Here is a 22,482-nt window from a genome sequence, read left to right on the forward strand (position 1 = left end):
CATATGTAATTTTTTTTTTTTTTTTTTTTTTAAGACAGAGTCTCGCTCTGTCACCCAGGATGAAGTGCAGCAGTGTGATTTTTATTTACTCCACTTCCGGGGTTCAAGTGATTCTTGTGCCTCAGCCAGCTAATTTTTGTATTTTTAGTAGAGACGGGGTTTCACCATGTTGGCCAGGCTGGCCTCAAGTGATCCACCTGCTTCAGCTTCCCAAAGTGCTGGGACTATAGGCATGAGCCACTGCCTGGCCTCATATGCAATAAAACTGAACATCACTACACACACACATACACGAGTGCATGTAAAACTGGTGAAATGTGAATGACCTCTGTGGATTGTCCCAATGTTAATTTCTTAGTTGTGAATTAAGAATTACATCCTTTTAAATCTTAATTCAAACTCCACTAACCATACAGGATGCTTCATACTGCATTCTCTGATGATGATAATGTAATGTGTACCCAGTCCCTACTTGTAAACCCTTTATAGCTAGAGCTACTCGGCCCCTACTTACAGGCCAGTCCCCCACCTAGGTTTTTGGATTAGTCTTATAGTTGTGCAGAAAGAATTTAGGAGCCACAGGTTAGTGTTCAGGGGTCAGCATCAAGGGTGATGATGCTGTGACATCAATATCTGTTTAGCCCTTCCCTCTTTTTTTCCTCTCCTTGGTAGCTCCAGGGAAGGGAGAGAGTTCACTCCATAGGATCCACCTTTTCTAGGAGGCCCATTTCCCACATTGTTAGTTGGTTCATTGCATAAGGCTTATCTGTAGCCTTCTAACAAACTCTTCCCCCTCTTCCCCTCCATCTCTCCCACAGCTCCATACAAGCAGCTGATTGGGCAGGATTTTAGGCTTGCGTAATATTTATATCTGCGTTTTGGCAAGAGTGAAGCATTATTCACTTTACTTCAAACAGACTGTTCCAGGTCTTCAATCAAGTTTTAGAGCTGTCTCTAAATTTTAATTATATTATTTCCTGTAGCCTAATTGGCACTCAATTTAAAATATATCATTGATAAGTCATCACGTCTATGTGCAAACCCACACCTCAGACCAGAGAACCCTTTGATATTTAGGTCTCATATTTTAAAGGAAGAGATGTAGATATCAGTGGCTCCAAACCCATTTCTTTCTGGACCAGTGAAGGCATGCAGAGGAAGTCAGGGCTTCCTTTTTCTCTCAAGCTGATTCCTCAGACCGCTTCTTCCTTTCATATCAAAGGTTTCAGTCAGTCGTCCATCTTTCTCAGCTCAGAAATTCTGACACAGGGAGCTTACCTGTATCTGTGACCTGCCATTATACCTTGTTGTGCCTGGAAGTGTGAGAAGGGACAGAATTTTTATTTGAAAGAAGACAGTCTTGTTTCCAAAGAATGACAGAGAGGGGTTCTTTGCCTTTCCCATCAAGTAAGACTTCCTTTCAGTCTGAAGAGAGCCAGTTTTGAAGGGCATTTTGTTGGCAGGCACCCTTGCTCCCACTCATCTGTATTTGTACCCTTGGGTTCTAGCTCCAACTTCATGGTAACCCAGGGGAGCAACTCTATGGAGATCCTGGCAGGGTTACAGAGGATCCTTGGGGGTACAGTTGATCATTCTAGACAAATCTCCCCAGGAACAGGTTGTTTTTCCAGATATTACAGAATATAGTATTTATAAGACAATCTTTCTTTTGCTTTCTCTGTCTCTCATGGCAGAACTTTTAATGCTTAATTGTTCCAAAGTACTGTTTCGGCATAGCCGACTACACCAAAAACTCTTCTTCCCTTCTGAGATGAAATTACTGCTAGCGAGCAATTTTCCAGCCTGCGAACCCATCTCAGCTTCCAGCACATGTGAGAGGGACCATGCTACTAGTTCTCATCAAGAGATCTTAAGCAGAGGGGCTGTGTGTCACCTCTGGGCTGAGGTGGTTATGTTCCAGGTATAGGGCCTTTCATCTCTCTCTTTGTCATTTGGCTGAATGCAGAGGATCCAGGAGAGGTGACAAAGAGGGCCTAGGGGATGGTGGAGCCACAGGATAGAAGGAGCCTGGATGCTGAGTTGCCACTTTAGAAGAGAGCTGCCAAGGAGAGCAGCTTGACCAGGAATGTCTGAATCTGTGACCTGCCATTATGCTTTGCTGTGCCTGGAAGTGTGCGAAGAAACAGAATCTTCAAATTTATGTGAGACAATATCAAAGACTTGGAACCAACCCAAATGCCCATCAATGATAGACTGGATAAAGAAAATGTGGCACATATACACCATGGAATACTATGCAGCCATAAAAAAGGATGAGTTCATGTCCTTTGCAGGGACACGGATGAAGCTGGAAACCATCATTCTCAGCAAACTAACACAAGAACAGAAAACCAAACACTGCATGATCTCACCCATAAGTGGGAGCTGAACAATGAGAACACATGGACACAGGGAGGACATTACACACCGGGGCCTGTCGGGGTGTGGGGTGGGGGTGGGGGAGGGATAGCATTAGGACAAATACCTAATGTAGATGACAGGTTGATGGGCGCAGCAAACTGCCATGGCACATGTATACCTATGTAACAAACCTGCACGTTCTGTACATGTACCCCACAACTTAAAGTATAATTTTAAAATATTTAAAAAAATTTATGTGAGAAATAAACTTTTATTATGCTAAGTTACTGAGATTAGGGATTATTTGTGACAGAAGCTGGGGTTAATTACCCTGACTAATACAACCATCTTCCTTAGAGTGAGGATGAGGAAGAAAAAGACAGTAGAGGGTCAGGGAGAGGATGGCCCCCATTGGCCACATGTATAAGAACAACACATAGAACTGTGAACTAGAAACCCAAGTGCCTAGAATCTCATACTTCACAAATGGAATCAGCATCTCTATTTGTCCTGCCTAAAAATACAGTATTTAAATCTAATAGTTATCAAGTTGCATTTTGCTGGCAGTGCAGGCGGCTTAGAGACAAACGAGAGAGAGTTGCTTAAGTCTTTCGTGGCGGCACAGTCCCTGCCAAACAGAAACACTGGATAAATATTTGTTGAGTTGGATAGTTGGAGTCAGATATGAAATAAAATGTAACACAAGATAAGTGTCTACACAGGGCTATGGGAATAGACAATAGAACAATTAATTTTGCTTGCACAGAGTATGTGTGAGTGGTTAGTAAAGGCCCCGGTGTCTAGATGTCTTTTATAGAACAAAGATGCAGACAGCCCTGGGTTCCTTACAGCTCTTAGCAATGAAGCTGATGGCTTGGGCCTCACCCCCTGTCACTGCTGCTCTGAGAACTCCCAGGTCTTCCTGACTCCTCCACCCATGGTCCACCCCATCTAGATCACCCTTTGTTGGTTCCTTTCCTCCTTCCCGTGCACATTCCTGTAGCACTCTCACACTTCCCTTCCCAGCACCTCTAGGGAGACCAGGGCTTCAGGACACCACCAGGGAGATATTCTTGCCCATTTCTTGTTTGACTATGAGTCAGCCCCCACTCACCACCCAGGGCTGTACCACCTGAACATAGGTTTTTCCAGCCCTTTGATGAGAAGGCAGTGCTGTGGCTCTCCTATGACCAAGAGAGGAAGCCAGCACCTGGTTATCCATGGAGTTACCTTACCTCACCACCTTTCCTTTCTGCTCACATCTTTCAAGTTTAGGTTCTGGAGAGGTTCTCAGGGGAATAGGCACATGGCCTGGGCCTACGGGCTTCTCGGTTCTCACAGAGGTCCAGGCCCTAGTTCTAGTTTATGCTTTCCTTTTCTTTTCTTTTTTTTTTGATGGAGTCTTGCTCTGTTGCCCAGGCTAGAGTGCAGTGGTGTGATCTTGGCTCACTGCAACCTCCAATCCTGGGTTAAAGCAATTCTCCTGCCTCAGCCTCCTGAGTAGCTGGGATTACAGGTGCATGCCACCTTCCCGGCTAATTTTTGTATTTTTTTTTTAGTAGAGATGGGGGTTTCACCATGTTGGCCAAGCTGGTCTCAAACTCCTGACCTTGTGATCCGCCTGCCTCAGCCTTCCAAAGTGCTGGGATTACAGGCATGAGCCACAGTGCCCGGCCTCTAGTCTATGCTTTTGAGGGCATTAGGGGAAGTTTGTGTTTCAAATATATTTTGATATTCTTAAACATGTTTCATGATCTTTAAAATAAAAAGATGAATCCAACGTGTTGTGTAAAAAGGGGGTGGAGGTGGATCTGAGGGTTCATTTCTCAGGCTGCATCTAGATCTTTTACGAGGGCACCACTACTCAGTTCTGCCTCTTGAGGGCACCAGAGACTGCTTTGCCATCCACAGAACAACAAGGAACTAGGCAGCCATCAGCTGAGTGACCCATGAACAGGCGATGTTTGGCCAGCCAGGGGAGCCCTGCTCGGGGGGCATAGCCTTGCAGAGCTCTGCCAGGTTGGTGGGATGATGACAGGACCCAGAAACCTGAGCTATGGCTTCAGCTCTGCTCTCAGCTAGCTGTGTGCCTTTCAAAAGCCATTTAACTTCTCCAGGCTTCAGCTTCCTCCCATGTATTAAAAGTAATGGCCAAAACCTCAATTACCTTTGCACCAACCCAAAAAAAGGCCAGGGGTAGAAAGAGCTGACCCAAATGACTTCTTCTATATTTAGGGCTTTGAATTGCTCTAAATCATGGAAAAACTGGAAATGATAGAATGGCATAGATTCTTATTTCCCGGAGCCTTTGAAAGTGTCCCTGTCCTGAGCCCTGACCTCGACACGACCAGAAACTGGTTATGGCAAGATGGCTGGGAGCAGGGGGCAGGTGATGACAAAGAGTAAACGAAGAAAATGAGGCTCAGGAGATAAATCAGAGTGGAAATCTCACAAGCTCTCCCTAATTTAGAATCATAACTGATGCTAGGAAAAGGACCTGAGAAAGATTGCATAATCTTTTTGTAACTATCTTCTGCTCTGTCCAAGCTGTGTATGAAATAATAGCTATGAAACACAATACAAGCGAAGGGGGCTTTGGTAGCACTCAATAGCCCTGTTGAGATGTGGGTGGGTGTCTCAATAGTATTCTGAGTCACAAATGAACTTTCCTTGACATTTCATTTCCACACCTGAATTGTACATGATATTTTGGTTCACACCATCTCACTGGGGTAGGAAGACAAAATGCATGTCTATAGCATTAACCTTGGAAAAATGAATCATTCATTCATTCATGAGTCAACTACCGAAAGAAAGAGCAAGCGCCGAGTGGGAGAGTCTTGGCTGTGAGGGTAGTAAAGGCAATTCTGATTCAGGCACAACTCTTAGGAGTGGAAGTCTTTAGCCCCTGAGCAGAGAGAACTTGGTTGCATGTCAGTGGGGTGTAGTTCGCTGTCCCAGATGGCACTTGTATGTAGGTTAAACTCAGAATCCAAAGTGTTGCTTAAGGACTGTATAGAGACTATGTGGGGAATGGGAGCAAAGGCTGGTCTTATATGTTGTGAATGCCAGAGGTTAGATAGAGACAACATGGGATGTTCTGAATGCTGAAAAAACCATGTTACCATTCTGTTGGGGGCGATATCAAAATTCTGCTCCTTGCCTTGTAGGGATGTCACGTGGGATATGGGTCAGTAAAGCAAGATAGAAGTCTGGGGAGTAATAGTGCTTAGAGAGGCATCAAGGTAGTGGGATCCCTAAAAGGCTTTTTGAGAGGGAGTTGCCATTCCAAATTCAAGAACTTGACACTTTCCCTAGGGAGGCATAAGGAAAGCAAAGTACCCTTTCTTTGGTCTTGCTTTGTAGACATGTCTTCTTTCAGAAAGTTCCTCCTATCAAGGGAGCCACAGGTAGATAGGGGTACAGTGGAGTGGGTTATAAAAGTCAAGGATTAAAGAGAAGGAATACACAGAAGGCGTGGGGTGAGCACGGAGGGTGGCTTGCCTTCAGACCGGGCTCCAGTGCTTATACCTATGTGATCTCAGAAAAACCCTATAATCTTCCCCAGCCTCAGTTTCCTCTTCTGCACCATGGGAGCCATACTTGTACCGCTCTCAGAAGGTTCTCATAAGGATTAGGTGAAATATAAACAAATATAAACAAAAGCCTTTTTAAAACTATACGGTATGGACTGAAAATAAACTATTATTATTATGAAAGGCAGAGGTGGTAGGTGCATACCAGAATGCCAGGATTACTACTATTCACACATGGTGGTGTTCTGGGGACCCCTGCAGCCTTGCTAAAACTACTTCTACTGGGTGACTGCAGGTGTTAGCAAATTAAGTTTTTAAAAGGGCTCAAGAGCACCTGTGTGTGGGCTGAATCCTTGCATTATGACTTGGCAGCCTGGTAGGGCACGCTGGTCTGTGGAAATCACCTTTTGTAGTAGGCTGGGAGGGGACCTGGGGGTACCCACAAATTGTCTGCTAGTTCTCCACTTTATGCAAGAGATCTACTTCTGCCTCGTCGTGGTAACCTACAACTTACATGACAGCTAGCCATGGCGACCAGAAACTTTATTGTTTTGTAACCCAGTAGGCCATGAATGCCTCCCTGGTGTGCCAAGAAATTGCATATACCATAGTTGTAGAGCCAGGTAATACATGCATGCATAGGTGTGGACACAGGGCCTAGGAGGAGAAATCCCGGGCACCAGCCAATGTAACGTATTCCCAAAACACATCTTTGAAAGGCTGGATGGACCTTCTTGTCTCAACGCAACACTAATGCCACCATGGTATGCATCTGATAATAACAGATATTATTATCTGATATCAACTGAGAGCTTACAACATGCCAGAAACTGTGCTGTTTTACATGTATAATCTCATTGTTTTAAAACTTTTTTATTGTAAAATGTACATAACAAAATTTATCTTAACCATTTGTAAGTGCACAGTTTAATGGCATTGAGTACATTTGCAATGCTGCATGGCCGTTACCACTATTCATTTCCACAACTTTTTCATTATCCCAAACAGAAACTCTGTACCTATTAAACTATAACTACTCATTTCCCCTTCCTTCCAGGCCTTGGTGACCATTCTTCTACTTTCTGTCCCCATGAAATTGCCTATACTAAGTACATCATACAAGTAGAATCATACAGTATTTGTCATTTTGTGACTGGCTTATTTTATTTAGCATGTGTAATTCCTAAAGTTTCATCCACATTGTAGTATGTGTCAGAATTTCCTTCTCTGTTAAGGCTGAATAATATTTCATGATATGTAAATACCACATTTTGCTTATCCATTTATCGCTGATAAATATTTGAGTTGTTTCTACCTTTTGACTATCGTGAATAATGTTGCTTACAAGTTTTTAAGATGGAAAATTCTGAACATATACAAAAATAGAGCAAAAAATATGATAAAACCTCATGTACAATGATCAACTCATCAACAATAATCAACTGATGGCCAATTTTGCTTCATCTATATCCCCACCTACCTCCCCCCATCCCATATTATTATGAGGCATCTCAAACATCATACAGTAATTGTTTCTAGTTTACAGACGAGGAAGCTAAGGGACAGAGAGGTTTGAATTTGACCAAAATTCAAACTCAGGCAGTGTGATGACTGGGCTCATACTTATAAGTCTGTGTGTGTGTGTGTGTGTGTGTGTGTGTATGAGTGTGTGTTCATACATACACACACATGCATGGGGTCAACTTTGGGCAAAATTGCATATTTGGAAAAGTTTGCCTCTGGTGCCTCTTCCTGCATCTTTTCCCATACTTGGATGCCACATGGACTTTAAATGTATGAGCACAAGTTTGAAGTCTTAGTTCTTAGTTACAAGTAGAGTCAGTAATGCCTGGCCTCCAGAGTGGGTGTGAGGATTAAAGGTGATAAGATCAGTAAAAGTGTTGGGCACCTTCAAGCATGTAGCAGATCAGTACACATGCTTTCCCCTCCCTTCCTTGGGGGGTCAGGCCCACCTTCCCTCCACAAAAACAGACCTCAAGGAAACATGCACTATCAGAGTGCAACACTCAGATGTCAGGGGGTAATCACTGCTGGGGGATTTGTGTTGTGAAATAAAGGATTTTTATCCTGCCAGTGAGTACAGGACAGAGATGGTTCAATTCCTTTTTGCCAATGAAATCATGTATGCGTGTGTGTGCAAGCATGTGCATGCACAAATGTGTAAAATAGGTTGGTGGACAAGTTCAGACTTCATTCTCTACCCAGAGCATTACATTTTCTTTTCTCTGAGGAATTGTGACCCTGAAACAAATAACCACTTTTTCTCTCTTTGTCCTCCATTGGCTAAAATAGGAGGACAAGTCCTTTGTTGGGACCCTCATCATTTTCTGGCCCAAGGATACAAAGCCATGGGACAGAGGTCTGAGCTCAGACAGGTCTTGGCAAGCCTGGCTCATCTCACTTCTAATCCTCTGTGGCCAGGACCCTGGAGGTAACTCGGGAAGGACTGCAGAGCTCAGTGGACAACGGAGCAGGACTCACTGGTTGACCACAAAGTCTCATGTAACCTCAAAATGTATCTGCAGAGGGGACAGGAGGGCACTGTGGCCTCAAGTATATTGAGTGATGGTCAGCAAGAGTCTGGTTGGCCACTTCCTCTACCTGGAATGGGCTTTTCTGATCTTGCCTATGGAAGTAATAGAATCCTTTAATGGCAAGCTCAAGTACTGCCTCCCCCATGACATTTTCTGTGTCTCCTCCCACTCTCCACCTCCACCCACCCCTGGCTGCCATACAAAGTGATCTCTCCTGCTCTGAACTCCATGGCATCACTTTTGTGCCCTCTGAAGCACTTTTAGTGCTTTATTTTTATACCATCTGAATATCAGTCTTAACTCCTTGATAGATCAAAGTGAGTTCCTCCAGAACAAGAACTGTTTCATCTATTTCTTTCCACTGTGAAGAGCCATTCACAGAGTATGCAGTCAGCAACTAATAAATATCTGTTGGCTAAATGATCAGATGTCTCACACAACCATGGCACATAACAGGCACTCACTAAATGCACACTGAATGAAGTGACATCCATCTCCAACATAAGAGACAGTTCACCCTGCCACGGATGTTCAGATGGAAATCAGTTTCATATAACCCTTCAGGCAATAAAATATTTCAAAACCTCCATGGAAATAACCATAAAAACTGCCTTGGGTAGCACCTGAGATGGTCTCAAATGGGGTTTCAAGTATTCTAATATCCCAAAGTGTGGCATTTTTATTAGCTTCTTATTATTCTAACTGGCATTCTGAAGAATTTGAATGTCACAAAGTAGCACATACTTGTCGATTTAAGATAGTCTTGATTAGAATATCTGATCAGAATATCTGCTCATCAGCAGAATAATGGTTGATATTTTTAACAGTGACTCTGCAGTTACACAAGAAACCCAAACACTTTATTTAAGGAAGTGTTATAATATCTTTGGAAACATGCTTTTTAAAAAGGCATTTTAATTTTCTTTTTTTTGAGATGGACTCTCTCTCTGTCGCCCAGGCTGGAGTGCAGTGGCATGATCTCGGCTCACTGCAAGCTCTGCCTCCCGGGTTCACGCCATTCTCCTGCTTCTGCCTCCCGAGTAGCTGGGACTGCAGGCGCCCGCCACCACGCCCGGCTAATTTTTTGTATTTTTAGTAGAGACGGGTTTTCACCGTGTTAGCCAGGATGGTCTCTATCTCCTGACCTCGTGATCCGCCCACCTGGGCCTCCCAAAGTGCTGGGATTACAGGCGTGAGCCACTGCGCCCAGCCCTTAATCTTTTTTTTTAAGACAAGATTTCACTCTGTCGCCCAGGGTAGAGTGCAGGAGGCGATCGATCTTGGCTCACTGCAACCACCTCCTGGCCTCAAGCAATCCTCCCACCTCAGCCTCCCCAAGTAGCTGGGACTATAGGTGTGTGTCGCCACACCTGGCTAATTTTTGAATTTTTTGTAGAGATGGGGTTTTGCCATGTTGCCTAGAATTCCATGTTGGTCTTGAACTCCTGAGTTCAAGTGATCCACCCACCTTGGCCTCCTAAAGTGCTGGGATTACAGGCATGAGCCACCTTGCCTGGCCTATTTTAATCATTTTTAAGTTAATAACTCAGTGACATTAAGTGAATTCACCACTATCTCCAAAACGTTTATCATCCCAAATAGAAAGTCTATACCCATTAAACAATAACTGTACATTATCCCCTCTTCCTGGCTTCTGATAACCTGTATCCTATTTCCTGTTTCTATGAATTCAGTTGTTACAGGTACTCCATATAAGTGAAATCATAATATTCATCCTTTTGTGACTGGCTAATTTAACTTAGCCTAATATCCTCAAGTTTCTTCCATGTTGTAGTATATGTCAAAATTTCCTTTCTTTTTAAGGCTGAATAATATTCCATTGCACATATACACTACATTTTGTTTAATCCATTCATCTATTGATGAACATTTGAATTGTTTCTTCTTTTGGGAAAATCACTGTGAATAATGCTGCTATGAACATGGGTATACACGTCTGCTCAGAAACGAGCTTTTTATGATAGCCTTCTCATAAGTAAACTTTATATCCATGGTAACTTCCCACTAACCAGAATATTTGACTAACCAGAATACTCCATTTTACTATCAGGCTTGGTAAGAACATTTCCTGGAATATATGGTAGATGTACAATAGACAGCGATGGAGAATTATGCCTCCATCTCGCACATGGACACAGGGCCACAGGCAGGCAGATGACTGGACTACAGTAGCCCAGCATATTAGTATGGGCAGTCAGATTTGCACTTAGAGATCCCACCCCACCCCCACTCTGGCTCTGAACCTCATCACTGTTCTAGCTGTCAGACTGGGCTGCTTTTCCAAAAAGGTATGAGCATGGGGAACATTTGTTCTGAATTAAACTTGGCTGCAGTTAAAGTGTTATCATTTATGTGAAGCTCAGATTACAGAGGCTGCCTTCGGCCAGTGAATGGCACAGCACGGCTGCTCAGAGAGGTGGAAAATTCTGAGGCCCCTCCAGCACTGCTTCAAGAAAAATGCTCTGAGTGGTGTGGAGAGGGGCCAGCTGGTGATGTCAAGAGATTTATAAAAGAGATTACAGGACCTTTTAAGGGAGTGAGGCAGTTGTTAATGATGGAAGACTGCTAAAGCTGGATCTGGATGAGACCTGAACACTTAATTTGCTAGTTGTCCTGAAATGCCTGTAATTTTTAGAAAACATATTGTGCCGCTCCCTTTGTGTGGAGTTCAAAAGACAATATTAGAGCATGGTGAGAACCTGTTATGCTAATCAAAGTCTGGGGTAACTGAAACTGAGCTCTCAGAACACATAAAACTCAAAGTGGGAGATCTTGAACCTGGGAGGGAAAATTAAGGTCCAAACACACCTGGTTGCACTGTGCATCTGTACTTCTCTTTTCTTTTTTCTTTTCTTTTCTTTTCTTTTTTCTTTTCTCTTCTCTCCTCTTCTCCTCTCCTCTCCTCTCCTCTCCTCTCCTCTCCTCTCCTCTCCTCTCCTCTTCTCTCCTCTCCTCTTCTTGCTTGCTTTTTAAAAGCACACTAGCGGAGGGTCCAGAGCAAGCTTTATGTTTTTAAGCAACTACAAAACTACCTAAAAGTTTTTCACCACCAAAGAGAGATCTGAAAATAACATTAATTTATATTGCATTTATAAGGTTTTCCATAGTCTTTTTACAGCCCTCATGTCATCTTAAGAATGTGAGATTTATAAAGAGGAAGCAAGATCAGTTACAATGACACAGGATAGATTTAGTTGAGCACACAAGCCCCAGCTTTCTAAATTTAACAGCTGGGCTTACTCTGTGTTTTAAATAGATAATTAATGTAAATAGTCCCAGATTTAGGAATAGCTATAACTTTGGAGAGGTAAAAGTGAGGGCCTTAAAATCAATTTTTAGTAGCGGAGCTAAACGAAAGAAAATTCTCCATTAAGATCTCTTTGCCATTATGAAGCACAAAAACCAATGAACAAACAAACAAAAACAAACGAAGGACAATATATAAATAATACTAATATTGTCACTCAATGGGGAATGGAAGCAAGAATTAAAAAGTATCTGGAAATGAGCAATGTGGCGGTACTTTGGGACCCATGATACTGAGGTATAATTGGTTGCAGCTTTGTTTTCCTTCATTTGTGGGCACAGGAGACAGCACGAGGACGATTTGGTCAACTCTCTATATAATCTTATAATATGGAAAAGCCAATCATTCCCTTTAATGCCAGACATTTCTCAATTGTAGCTTAAATAAAAAAGTATTCATTTTTTGGTGGTAATGGGGAGGTAATCTTTCTGAATTAGCACCCAGGGTCACATCCCAGTTCAAAAATATCCCATGGAGTGCAATCATCTCAGCCAGCTGTTGAAGGCCTCTCTGGCTGTCTCCTGACTCTCTTCCTAGCCTTATCACTAATGGCTCTCCAGTTGGAACTCTCCACCCTGTAAGCTTGTCCCCTGAGGACATTTTGCAGATTAATGTCTCTGTAGACCCTGACTCCATGTCTTCCCTATGTTTTTAAAATCAAAATCCTTTCCCTTTTTTTTTTTTTTTGAGACAGTCTTGCTCTGTCGCCCAGGCTATAGTGAAGTGGTGTGATCTCGCCTCACTGAAACCTCTGCCTCCCGGGTTCAAGCAATTCTCCTGCCTCAGCCTCCTGAGTAGCTGGGATTACAGGCACCTGCCACCACGCCCAGCTAATTTTTTTGTATTTTTAGTAGAGACTGGGTTTCACCATGTTGGTCAGGCTGGTCTTGAACCCCTGACCTTGTGATCCACCCGCCTCGGCCTCCCAAAGTGCTGGGATTATAGGCATGAGCCACCGCAACCAGCCAATCCTTTCCCTTTTTAAAGCCCAATGCAAGCCTGACCTTCTTCCTTGAGGCCTTTCCTGACCATGCCAGCCCCAGTGATTTTTGTCCATCCTTTCCCTTCATGCCACTTAGAGATGGGCGCCTCATTTTTATGTGTAGATCATACATTACCTTCTGCACTTAAAAATGTCTCTCTCATGAAGGGTGTATACCTCTCTTACGTTCCTCGCTGTGCCTGGGAAACTTTTACAGCAGGAATACCTGTTAAATATGATTTTATTGTCTTTGACCAAAAGGCTTTTTGACCCAGATCCATCAAATTAATAAGTATTTTTTACTTGAAATACTAAGTGGCACTAAGAAATCCAGCTATTACCTTTAACTTGAAAAAGAATATTCTGAATTAGAAAAGCAGGAAATGATTATACCATCCAGTAGAGATTATTCAACAAATCTACCTGAGAAGGGGAACTTAAACCGTGCCAGGAACCTAAACTTCTTTCTTCAACTCAAAATTCTTCAGACCTTCCTCTCTTCCTTAGATCTCCTAATTCCCCACAAGTGTTTCAAGACAACCTTTGATACTGCTTGTTTCCTGCTGTTCTGCTCCAGAGATGTGTGAGAAAGTGCTATAGGAGGAAGTAGCTCTGGCCACTGCTTCCCACTCACCTTGCTGTCTCTCCTTCTGCATCAGCTAGCTGTTGTGGAAAGCTTGGAACCCAACAGGCATTCCCGTTTGGAAGTTGATTTGAAAGAGTATTGAATTTATAAGAACATGATATGCATTCTTTTGTAGAAAGAGAGATTCACCTTTGAAACAGAAATAAATGACTCAGTATGGCTTAGCTCTTGGTGTGGGGGTTGTAGTGGATGGAGTCTGCTTCCATGAAGAGGAAAAATATGTAGACCAGCATCACAATATGCAATATGTTTTTGAATAATCTTTCTGATGGTGTAAACATCCCAAATTATTACTTCATTGCTCATGTAGTAAAAGATCATGCTAAACCAAACTTGTATTAGAGACCATTGGTGATAGAGGGCGCTATTTTTTCCAAAAGATAAATTACTTAATGTCTATTGCCGCTTTTAAAAATGGGCTAATGATTTCCAACTTTATATGTCCCAGAGAAACACTGTCAGGTAAAAACGGTAAAACATGAAAAAAAATTTGAAATCATTATGTATTGTTAATGTTTAATATTATTCATACAAAGATTTTGTGAGTTCTATCATCTGCATATCTGAGCAGTATTGAGCAAGCTGACATACTCTTCATTCTTTGTTGGCTCTACTCATGCAAGGGTTCCTACTTATGTTTTATGACATACACAAATTACTTCCCTCTCTCAGCCTCAGATTCCTCACCTGTTTAATGTGGATAACCTGTCTCATATGGTGAAGCAAGGCAATGCACCTGCCATGCTTAGCATGTCAAAGCCGGTATTTATGATCAAAAGCAAATTAAGCCTGGGTGTGGTGGCTCACACCTGTAATCCCAGCACTTTGGGAAGCTGAGGTGGGTGGATCACCTGAGGTCAGGAGTTCAAGACCAGCTTGGCCAACATGGTGAAACCCCGTCTCTACTAAAAATACAAAAATTAGCTGGGTGTGGTGGTGGGTGCCTGTAATCCCAGCTACTTGGTAGACTGAGAGAGGAGAATAACTTCAATCCAGGAGGCTGAGGTTGCAGTGAGCCAAGACTGTGCCATTGCACTCCAGCCTGGGCAACAAGAGCGAAGTTGCATCTCAAAAAAAAAAAAGCAAATTAATTTTCTCAATTCCAAATATGTGCTAAAAGTAAAGTTTGCTGTCAATTCATTTATAACCCATTACTGCATGATAGAAAGATTACTGAGTTAGCTCTAGTTCATAGTAATTTGATAGGCAAATTACTTAATCTCTCTGGGCTTCAGATAGTTCTTTGTCTTATTTAAAATGAAGGAGGTGGATTAAATGATCTCTGAAGTAACTTCCAGTTCTAAGATTCCATGATGCAGGATTTTTTTACAATTAATTTTTAAACAAAGTTAACATAAGAAGTATTATATGATTGACAGTTTATATTTTAATTAAATATACTTCAGATTAAAATTTTATCAAGCAATGTTTAAAATACAGAATGGTATGGAAACTGATACAAGTACCTGTCATTCACTGTAAGAAATAAAACTTGAAGCCAGGTGAGGTGTCTCATGCCTGTAATCCCAGCTCTTTGGGAGGCCGAGGTGGGCGGATAATTTGAGTTCAGGAGTTCAAGACCAGCCTGGCCAACACAGTAAAACCTTATCTCTACTAAAAATACAAAAAAAAAAAAAAAAGAAAAAAAAAAGAAAGAAAAAAAGAAAAAAATTAGCTGGGCATGGTGGTGCATGCCTGTAATCCCAACTACATGGGTAGGGGCTGAGGCAGGAGAATTGCTTGAACCAGGGAGACTGAGGTTGCAGTGAGCAGACATCATCCCACTGCACTCCAGCCTGGGTGACAGAGTGAGACCCTGTCTCAAAAAAAAAAAAAAAAGAAATAAAACTTGATTCATTTTTTTAGAATGGGTTTGGAAATGCTGTGGGTGAGATTTAGTTACATTTAAAGGTGTAAAAACAAGATTGAAATCACTGCCTAAAAAAAGGAAATTACTTTGGATGCCCATTGTTTCTGGAAGAAGGGTGTTTTCATGCCTATGTGGCACTGACGTTATATTAGGTGGAGGCCAAAGTAGAGAACGAGACTCTCCTTTTTGAACACTTCATATAACTGAAATGGAATGAATATTACCTTTGCAATACTATGTGCCTAAATAAAACATGGGTTCTGAATTTGACATGAATCTCTTTTATAATATGAAGCTTTTCTTATCAATCCAGGCATGTCAGAACCACCTCTTGACATAGAATTGACCTGCATTCAAATTCTGGTTCCTTTCCTTTCTACATCTGTGACCTTGGGCAATTTATTTAAACCCCCCCGTGCCTCAGTTTCTGTGTAAAACAGGGCTAACCTTAGAGTTGTGTGCATATTAAATAACACCTCTAAGACTCTAAGAACAATGCCTGACACATAGTGAAAGGGAATGATCATTATCTGTTATTATTCAGTTCCATAAATAATTATTGGCTGTCTACTCTGTAGTAGTCTCTGTACCAGACCCTGAAATACCTTTGGGATTTCAGCCTTTTTGTTTGTGTCTTGTCCACAAACAATGTGTTATAGACTTAGATATGAAATTCTGATAAATTCAGCAGTCCAGTTAGACCCCAATTAATCTAGAAAAAAGGCCGTTTGGAGTCAGAGGACATTTTTAATTCGGGAGAGAATACAAGATGTAAATGAAGTAGTTACTTAAGGTCTTGCCTTTAAGTTATTGAGTTACTGTGCCAGGTTTTAGAGAGTACATTTATGATGCATATTAAAACCACTTTGACATTCAAAGAGTCAAACATGCCTGATTAGACTTTCATGTCCTGTATTTATAAAAAGGTTAGTGGTGCATTTCTTCAGTGCAAATTATTTTTGGTTCTTACTAATATTTATGAATATAATAAAATCTGTATAGCATAATGTATGTGATTAATTTGTTCATATCATCAGTTTGCTTTTATTTAAGGAGATATCCCAGAGGTCGCTACATCTTGACCAGTAATTTCAGCAGTTAGGGAATAGGCAATATCTAGTTAAGGGCAATTGTACTTTAGCACTATGGGACAAAATGAGAACTGCAATCATGGCAATAATGTATTCTCTTGTATAACTCTGTCATGGAAATGGTATAAGAAGACATGCCTTTTACAAGCAGTTTCATTGTTACGCTTTATGGTGATTCCAAGCCTGGCCTATACAACAAGCAATCAATAATGTTTGGTCTGCGAGTCGTCTTAGGTGGATATGTACACAGGGCACTAAAAGTAGGTTTAAGGTGATGAACTCAACAGAGAATCTGACCATTTGGTCTAAGGAATCTCAGATTTGACTGGCTTTGGCACTGGCTTGACTGGTTACTTTCCGAGATTTTGGAGTTAGCCATGTATATAACAGCTGTCGTGCAACTCTACCTATAGTGTTTTGACAGATACTAAATACTTGGTCACGAACTCCTCCTATAGCTCATTTATTTGCATATCTTGCACCGTTAAGAAACTGAACACATAGGACACAACCCTTCCATTACCCGATATCTGCCAAGATGGAGATAATTAGGCAACTTTTCTCAAAAACTGTTGATGTAAAGGAGAAAAGTGACTAGGCCCCTTCTTAACAATAGGCAAATTGAGCTCCAGCATTTACTAAGATGGGAACCATAATATGCTGGCCGGAAATAACTCGGAAGCTCATTTTGTCCATACCCAGTTGTAGACAGTCAAGAATATAAAAATGTTCTGGATTCTCTCGTCCTTAGTACTCCTTTCTGCCTTCCCCATTTCTACAAGGCTGATGACTTTTAAATGTTAAAACCCTCCCTAAAAGCACCCCATAAGCCCTATTACACAAGTCACATACGAACAAAAAGCGCCTAAGATAGTCCTCCATTTGGGCGCAGTCTTGCCTTCTGAGAAACGGGACTCTGAGAATTAATGAGGGCCCAGATTTGGGATATCTGGGACAAGACTTGGGCCTTCCTGGTAAAACACGAAAACAAAACAATAAACACGGCCCCTCCCCCCTCTCCAAAAACAAAAACAAAAACTCTAAGGCCATGCCGCCTCGGCCATCAGTAGCTCCGGCTCAGAATTTGACCATTAAAAAAAGGAAACTAGGCTGAGCTAGGGCACCTCAGATCCCGGCCGTGTGGGGCCGGGGCGAGGTTGCCGGCGTCGCGCGGCCGGGGGCGCGGGCAGGGCCGGCCGCGGCGCTCCCAGGGACTTTCACCTGCTCGGCTGGCAGCTCGGGCGGCGCGGGGGCGGAGCCGGCGGCGGGCGGGGCCTCGGCGCCGGGCGGGAGGAGCCGGCCCGGGCCCGCCCCGCAGGAGGAGCCGCTCGCTGGCGGCTGATCCAGCGTCTCCGTGACAGGCACCCCGCTCCGCTGCCACCGCCACCGCCAGCGTCGCCTTTTCTTCTTCGTCCCGGGCCGTGCGTTCCACTGCTCTGGGGCCGGCGCCGCGCCCAGTCCAGCTTCGGGCCGCGCGCCCCACCGCTCCCCTCCCCGGCCAGGGGCGCCGCGCAGCCAGCTCCCGCCGCCACCTCCTCCCCCGCCGCCCTCCTCGCGGGCAGGAATTGCGCGACCACAGCGCCGCTCGCGTCGCCCGCATCAGCGCAGCCCGCTGCCGCTCGGCCCTCGGCACCGCTCCGGGTCCGGCCGCCGCGCGGCCAGGGCGCCCCCTGCCCCGCGCTCCCAGGCCCCACCACGCGTCGCCGCGCCCAGCTCCAGTCTCCCCTGCCCGGGGTCTCGCCAGCCCCTTCCTGCAGCCGCCGCCGCCTCCGAAGGAGCGGGTCCGCCGCGGGTCACCATGCCCAGCAAAACGAAGTACAACCTTGTGGACGATGGGCACGACCTGCGGATCCCCTTGCACAACGAGGACGCCTTCCAGCACGGCATCTGCTTTGAGGCCAAGGTGAGGGGGCTCCGGGGAGGGTGCTACCTGTGGTGGCGGTGGGGGGGCATGTTTGAGCGGATGGGATGCACAGCCGTCCTGGACCCAGAGCTGGTGGGCTAGGCCGATTTGGGGGCCTTTCTCTTAGGGAGGGTGACGCTCCCTTCTGAGTCTATATTTCCGCGGGCTCCTGCCCAGAACTGCTCAAGAGCAACTGCAAAGTTTGAGCGGCATTGCCTCACCTCCCCCTTCCCACCTGCAGACTCCCCCATCCTTAGCCGCCTAGGACTGGATTGAGTTACTTCCCGGATCCCTCCTCTAGAGAAGCCGGCAAGTGAGCGCAGCCTGGGCACCTGGTCCTTTAGAATCGGTTTAAGGAAGCTCTGGTGTTATCTACCTGCTGGGCTCCCGGGGAGAGGTGCTTTCAGGAAGGTCTTTTAAAAGAGGAATGCCTGCTTCCTAATTGAAGAAAAGAATACAGATTTTTTTTTTTTTTTTTAAACTCCAGGTAACCGGGTCTAGGTGTCAGAGTCACTTCCTAATGCCTAATTTGCCAGACTCCTCTGCATGTGCCAGTCACTGAAGGGAGTGGTGAAAGCTACCCATTTGCTAGTTTTGTGGCTTAATGTTAAGTTTCAGCATCTAGTAGGGAACTGTTGCTGAAGAATTTAGCAGAGATGACTGGAATTTTCAACGCTGAGGTCGGAGCCCCGGGTCCACCGTTGGGGGAGGGGTGGAGCAGAAGCCTGGGTCCTGGACCATCAGGTGTGAGCAAGGCTGACCCCCCTGTGATGCACCTCCCTGAGTGCGGAGTTCTGGCCTCTGAAATTGCAGTGGCGGTTCCCACTGCCCATCACCAGGAAAGAGTGCTTTTTCTGTGGAACAGTGTTCTGCTCTTCCTTCAAGCCACTTGACCTCCTCTGTGACGTAGAGACCCAGGGACTTTCGGCACCTACGGTGTGCCTGTCGGTGGAAAAGTATTGCCCCTCTAAGTAGGCTGAGTCTTGCTGGTTTTGAAAACGTTGTACTTTGGATGTGGCGACAGTTTGACTCTTTGTTCTCTTTTTCTCTTCCATGATGATGTACGTGCAGGCTGTTAGCATCTCACGAAAGGATTATTCCATCAGGTGTCTTCTTCCTTCAATTCACACATTTTTCGAGTATCTGACATGTGCCCAGTGTGATCAGTTTCTTTAGATTTTTTTCTTTCTCATGTATATGGGTGAGTTGGTGAAGCTCACCTTTTTTTCCCCCTGAATAACCTTATCCCAGCCATATTTGCTGGAGCTAGGAGAACTGCCCCCCTTAGCCCCCCGAAACGTTAAACCCTGCCGTGGAATGCAGAGCTCAATTACTGGGTATGGCTGGGACAGAGTGGGGCTGCAGCCAAGATCTTATCTCAGTTCTCTCATCTCTCAGAATAGATCTGGTCGGTGGGTCTAAGATGGGATGCTTGGTTAATTTTTGTCCAGGCCTGTTGATTTGGTGAGTGGGGGTTTTTATTTTAAAGCATGAGTTTTCATCAGGGTCATGATTTAATTTTCTTGGACATACATAAACTAGGAAATTGGCTTGTGTTTTGTTTGGTTCAGCAGTACCCTGTTTTACAAGTAAGAGGGTAAGAAGGGAGATCAGATTTAAAGTGTTTTTAAGGCTGAGCATGGTGGCTATTGCCTGTAATTCCAGCACTTTGGGAGGCCAAAGTGGGAGGATCTCCTGAGCCCAGGAGTTAGAGACTGCAGTGAGTTATGATTGCACCACTGCACTCCACCCTGGGTGACAGAGTGAGACCCTGTCTCAGATAGATAGATAGATAGATAGATAGATAGATAGATAGATAGATAGATAGATAGACAGACAAGTGTATTTTAAGCCTTTTTATTTTATCACAGTTTAGTCCTCTGCGTTTGGTCCCTAAAACCTAGTGTGCATAAGAATAATCAGGTGAATGGGTTAACAAGTTTGAGTCTTGCCACACCCCAGTTTTAATTTGATACATCTTGGGGGAGCCCAGGACTATGTACCTTTAACGAGCATTCCAGGTGATTTAATGCAGGTGATTGTGGCCAGACTTTGAGAAATATTGGGCTTGAGGGTTGCCTCCAACTTGCTGGATCTTACTCTCCCTTTCCCAAATGTACTGTTTCTTTTCTAAGCAAATGTCTGGGGGCTGTGTGATGTAGTTCCTATAGTAACTTCCCCGGATTCACAGGCAGTGGTGGTCAGTGAAAGGAGAGGGAGCCGCAGTTGGTCCAAGCTGTTTTCCCAATGCAAATCTGAGACATAGGGGACCAAGGATCCTTCTTTGAGAGAGGTGAGGCAGAGAAGAAAGGACAAGAGCATACGGTAAGAGGAGTGGTGGAACTTCTTTGGGCAAAGGCTGACTTTGAGGACTGGGTCCTAACTCTCAGATCTTTGTAATCGATGCTGCACCCTGGCACATTCAAACACCATGTTAGTCAAGACCTGAGCAGGGGTGGAAGCACGAGCTTTTCTGTCCTACATGCACCTGGTAAGAGCCTTCTCTGGCTGTTTTCCACATCCCTGCAGAGCAGTGTCTGTGCAACTGCACAATCACTGGGATTTCAGGGTTAAATCCACATCACAGTCTTCCCTTGTTTTGGAAAAATGCAGGCTGGGAAATGCAAATGTATTATTGTTGCCTTGTCAGGTACCCTTGGAAAATGAGTGCAGCTCTTTCTCTCCCAAGGGCTGGCAGTTTTTCAGAATCAACATTGGATTGAGTGTTCCTTTGGACATATGCCACTCATTTTCAGGGTTCTGCAGAGATTGAAAGGTGTGGGGTTAGGATCGAAGGGCATCTGGGTGGTAGAGATTCTGTGCACTTAAAAAACCATGCATTTAGTTATCAAGTGCAATCCCAGATTTTTTCACCTGCAGTACTTCATTTAATTCTCACTACTTCCCTAGGAGATGGGTCTCCTTATGTCTATTTTATAAATGAGGATATAGGCTCAGGGAGGTTGTTGCGTGCCTTAGTGCTCACAGCTGTGTATGACAAAGCCCAGATTTAAGACTGGGGCTTTGACTTCAGACTCCCAAATCCAGTGCCTTTTCATTCAATAATTTTTATGGAATAGTCACTCTGTGTTGGCCACAGGTTTGATTCACAGCTCTCTAGTGGAGTGTTCTCAGCTTGCTGGCCTCTAGGACGCTGGTATAGGAAATTATTCAAACATTTATTTGTTTATTTATTTATTTATTTATTTATTTTGAGATGGAGTTTTGCTCTTGTTGCCCAGGCTGGAGTGCAATGGCATGATCTCAGCTCACCACAACCTCCAACTCCTGGGTTCAAGTGATTCTCCTGCCTCAGCCTCCTGGGTAGCTGGGATTACAGGCATGCACCACCATGCCCAGCTAATTTTGTATTTTTAGTAGAGATGAGGTTTCTCCGTTTTGGTCAGGCTGGCCTCGAACTCCTGACCTCAGGTGATCTGCCCGCCTCGGCCTCCCAAATGTTAGGATTACAGGCATGAACCACTGCGCCCGGCTCAAACTTTTAATGCTTGGCTGTTTCCAGATTTCCCTTTGGGCTGAGAGCTGCTTGCCAGGGAAACCTGCTGTCTGTGTTCAGAGTGGGCACCTGGCTTACTGACTGATGCTGGTGGGTGGGTAAATCTCATATGCCCTGAGAGCCTGTGGCTCCTTAGTACCTGCCTCCTGATCTCCCAGTATGTCTTCCTGGTGGCCAGTGCCATCAACTGACTGTCTCTCCTCTCTTGGTGAGAAAGAGACTTTTAATGCTAATGGTACAAAGGATAATAGAGTATTAATAATAGTTATGTCTTATATCTGTATGTGATTTTTGATTTGCATGGGACTTCTACATACAAAGACTTTTCCTCTTATAGAGACAGGCACATTAGTGTTATCTTGATTCTTCAGGCCAAAAAATGGGGACCAGAGAGATTAATTTGTCCAGAGTTGCAAATTGGTGTATCAGTTAATGATATTTATTGAGCACTTACTATGTGCCATGCATTGTTCTAGCCTCTGCCTCACTTAATCCTCACACTCTAGGGCTTTTGACTCCAGGTCTGTGGTTCTTTCACCTCCTCCAAGGCTCACTCAAGCCTGAAGTATTAATAGTTACTCCCTTTGTAGTCCTAACACTCATTGCCTAAATTGTTCCCTTATATCTGCGTGTGTGATACAGACGGTCAGAACTGGAAAGTACCATGGCTCATCTAGTACAACTCCCTCATCC

At 44.1% G+C, this 22,482-nt stretch overlaps 1 protein-coding gene across 6 annotated transcripts in view; it reads left to right on the forward strand.

Moving 5' to 3' along the window:
- The first annotated feature begins 17,684 nt into the window (after nt 1-17,684).
- The window catches only part of LOC134734494 (carboxyl-terminal PDZ ligand of neuronal nitric oxide synthase protein), a 319,684-nt gene continuing 314,886 nt past the window's right edge, over nt 17,685-22,482 (forward strand). For 4 of the 6 annotated variants that reach the window (XM_063627156.1, XM_063627158.1, XM_063627157.1 and 1 more), the window contains exon 1: nt 17,700-18,272. In XM_063627156.1, coding sequence (XP_063483226.1) covers nt 18,168-18,272 — 105 coding nt within the window. In that variant the 5' untranslated portion in view covers nt 17,700-18,167. Of the gene's footprint in view, nt 18,273-22,482 lie in introns of all 6 variants that reach the window. The other 2 variants (XM_063627160.1, XM_063627161.1) reach the window with 1 other exon arrangement.

Source organism: Symphalangus syndactylus, chromosome 12, assembly GCF_028878055.3.
Source record: "Symphalangus syndactylus isolate Jambi chromosome 12, NHGRI_mSymSyn1-v2.1_pri, whole genome shotgun sequence".
In the NCBI taxonomy this organism is placed as follows: Eukaryota; Metazoa; Chordata; class Mammalia; order Primates; family Hylobatidae; genus Symphalangus; species Symphalangus syndactylus.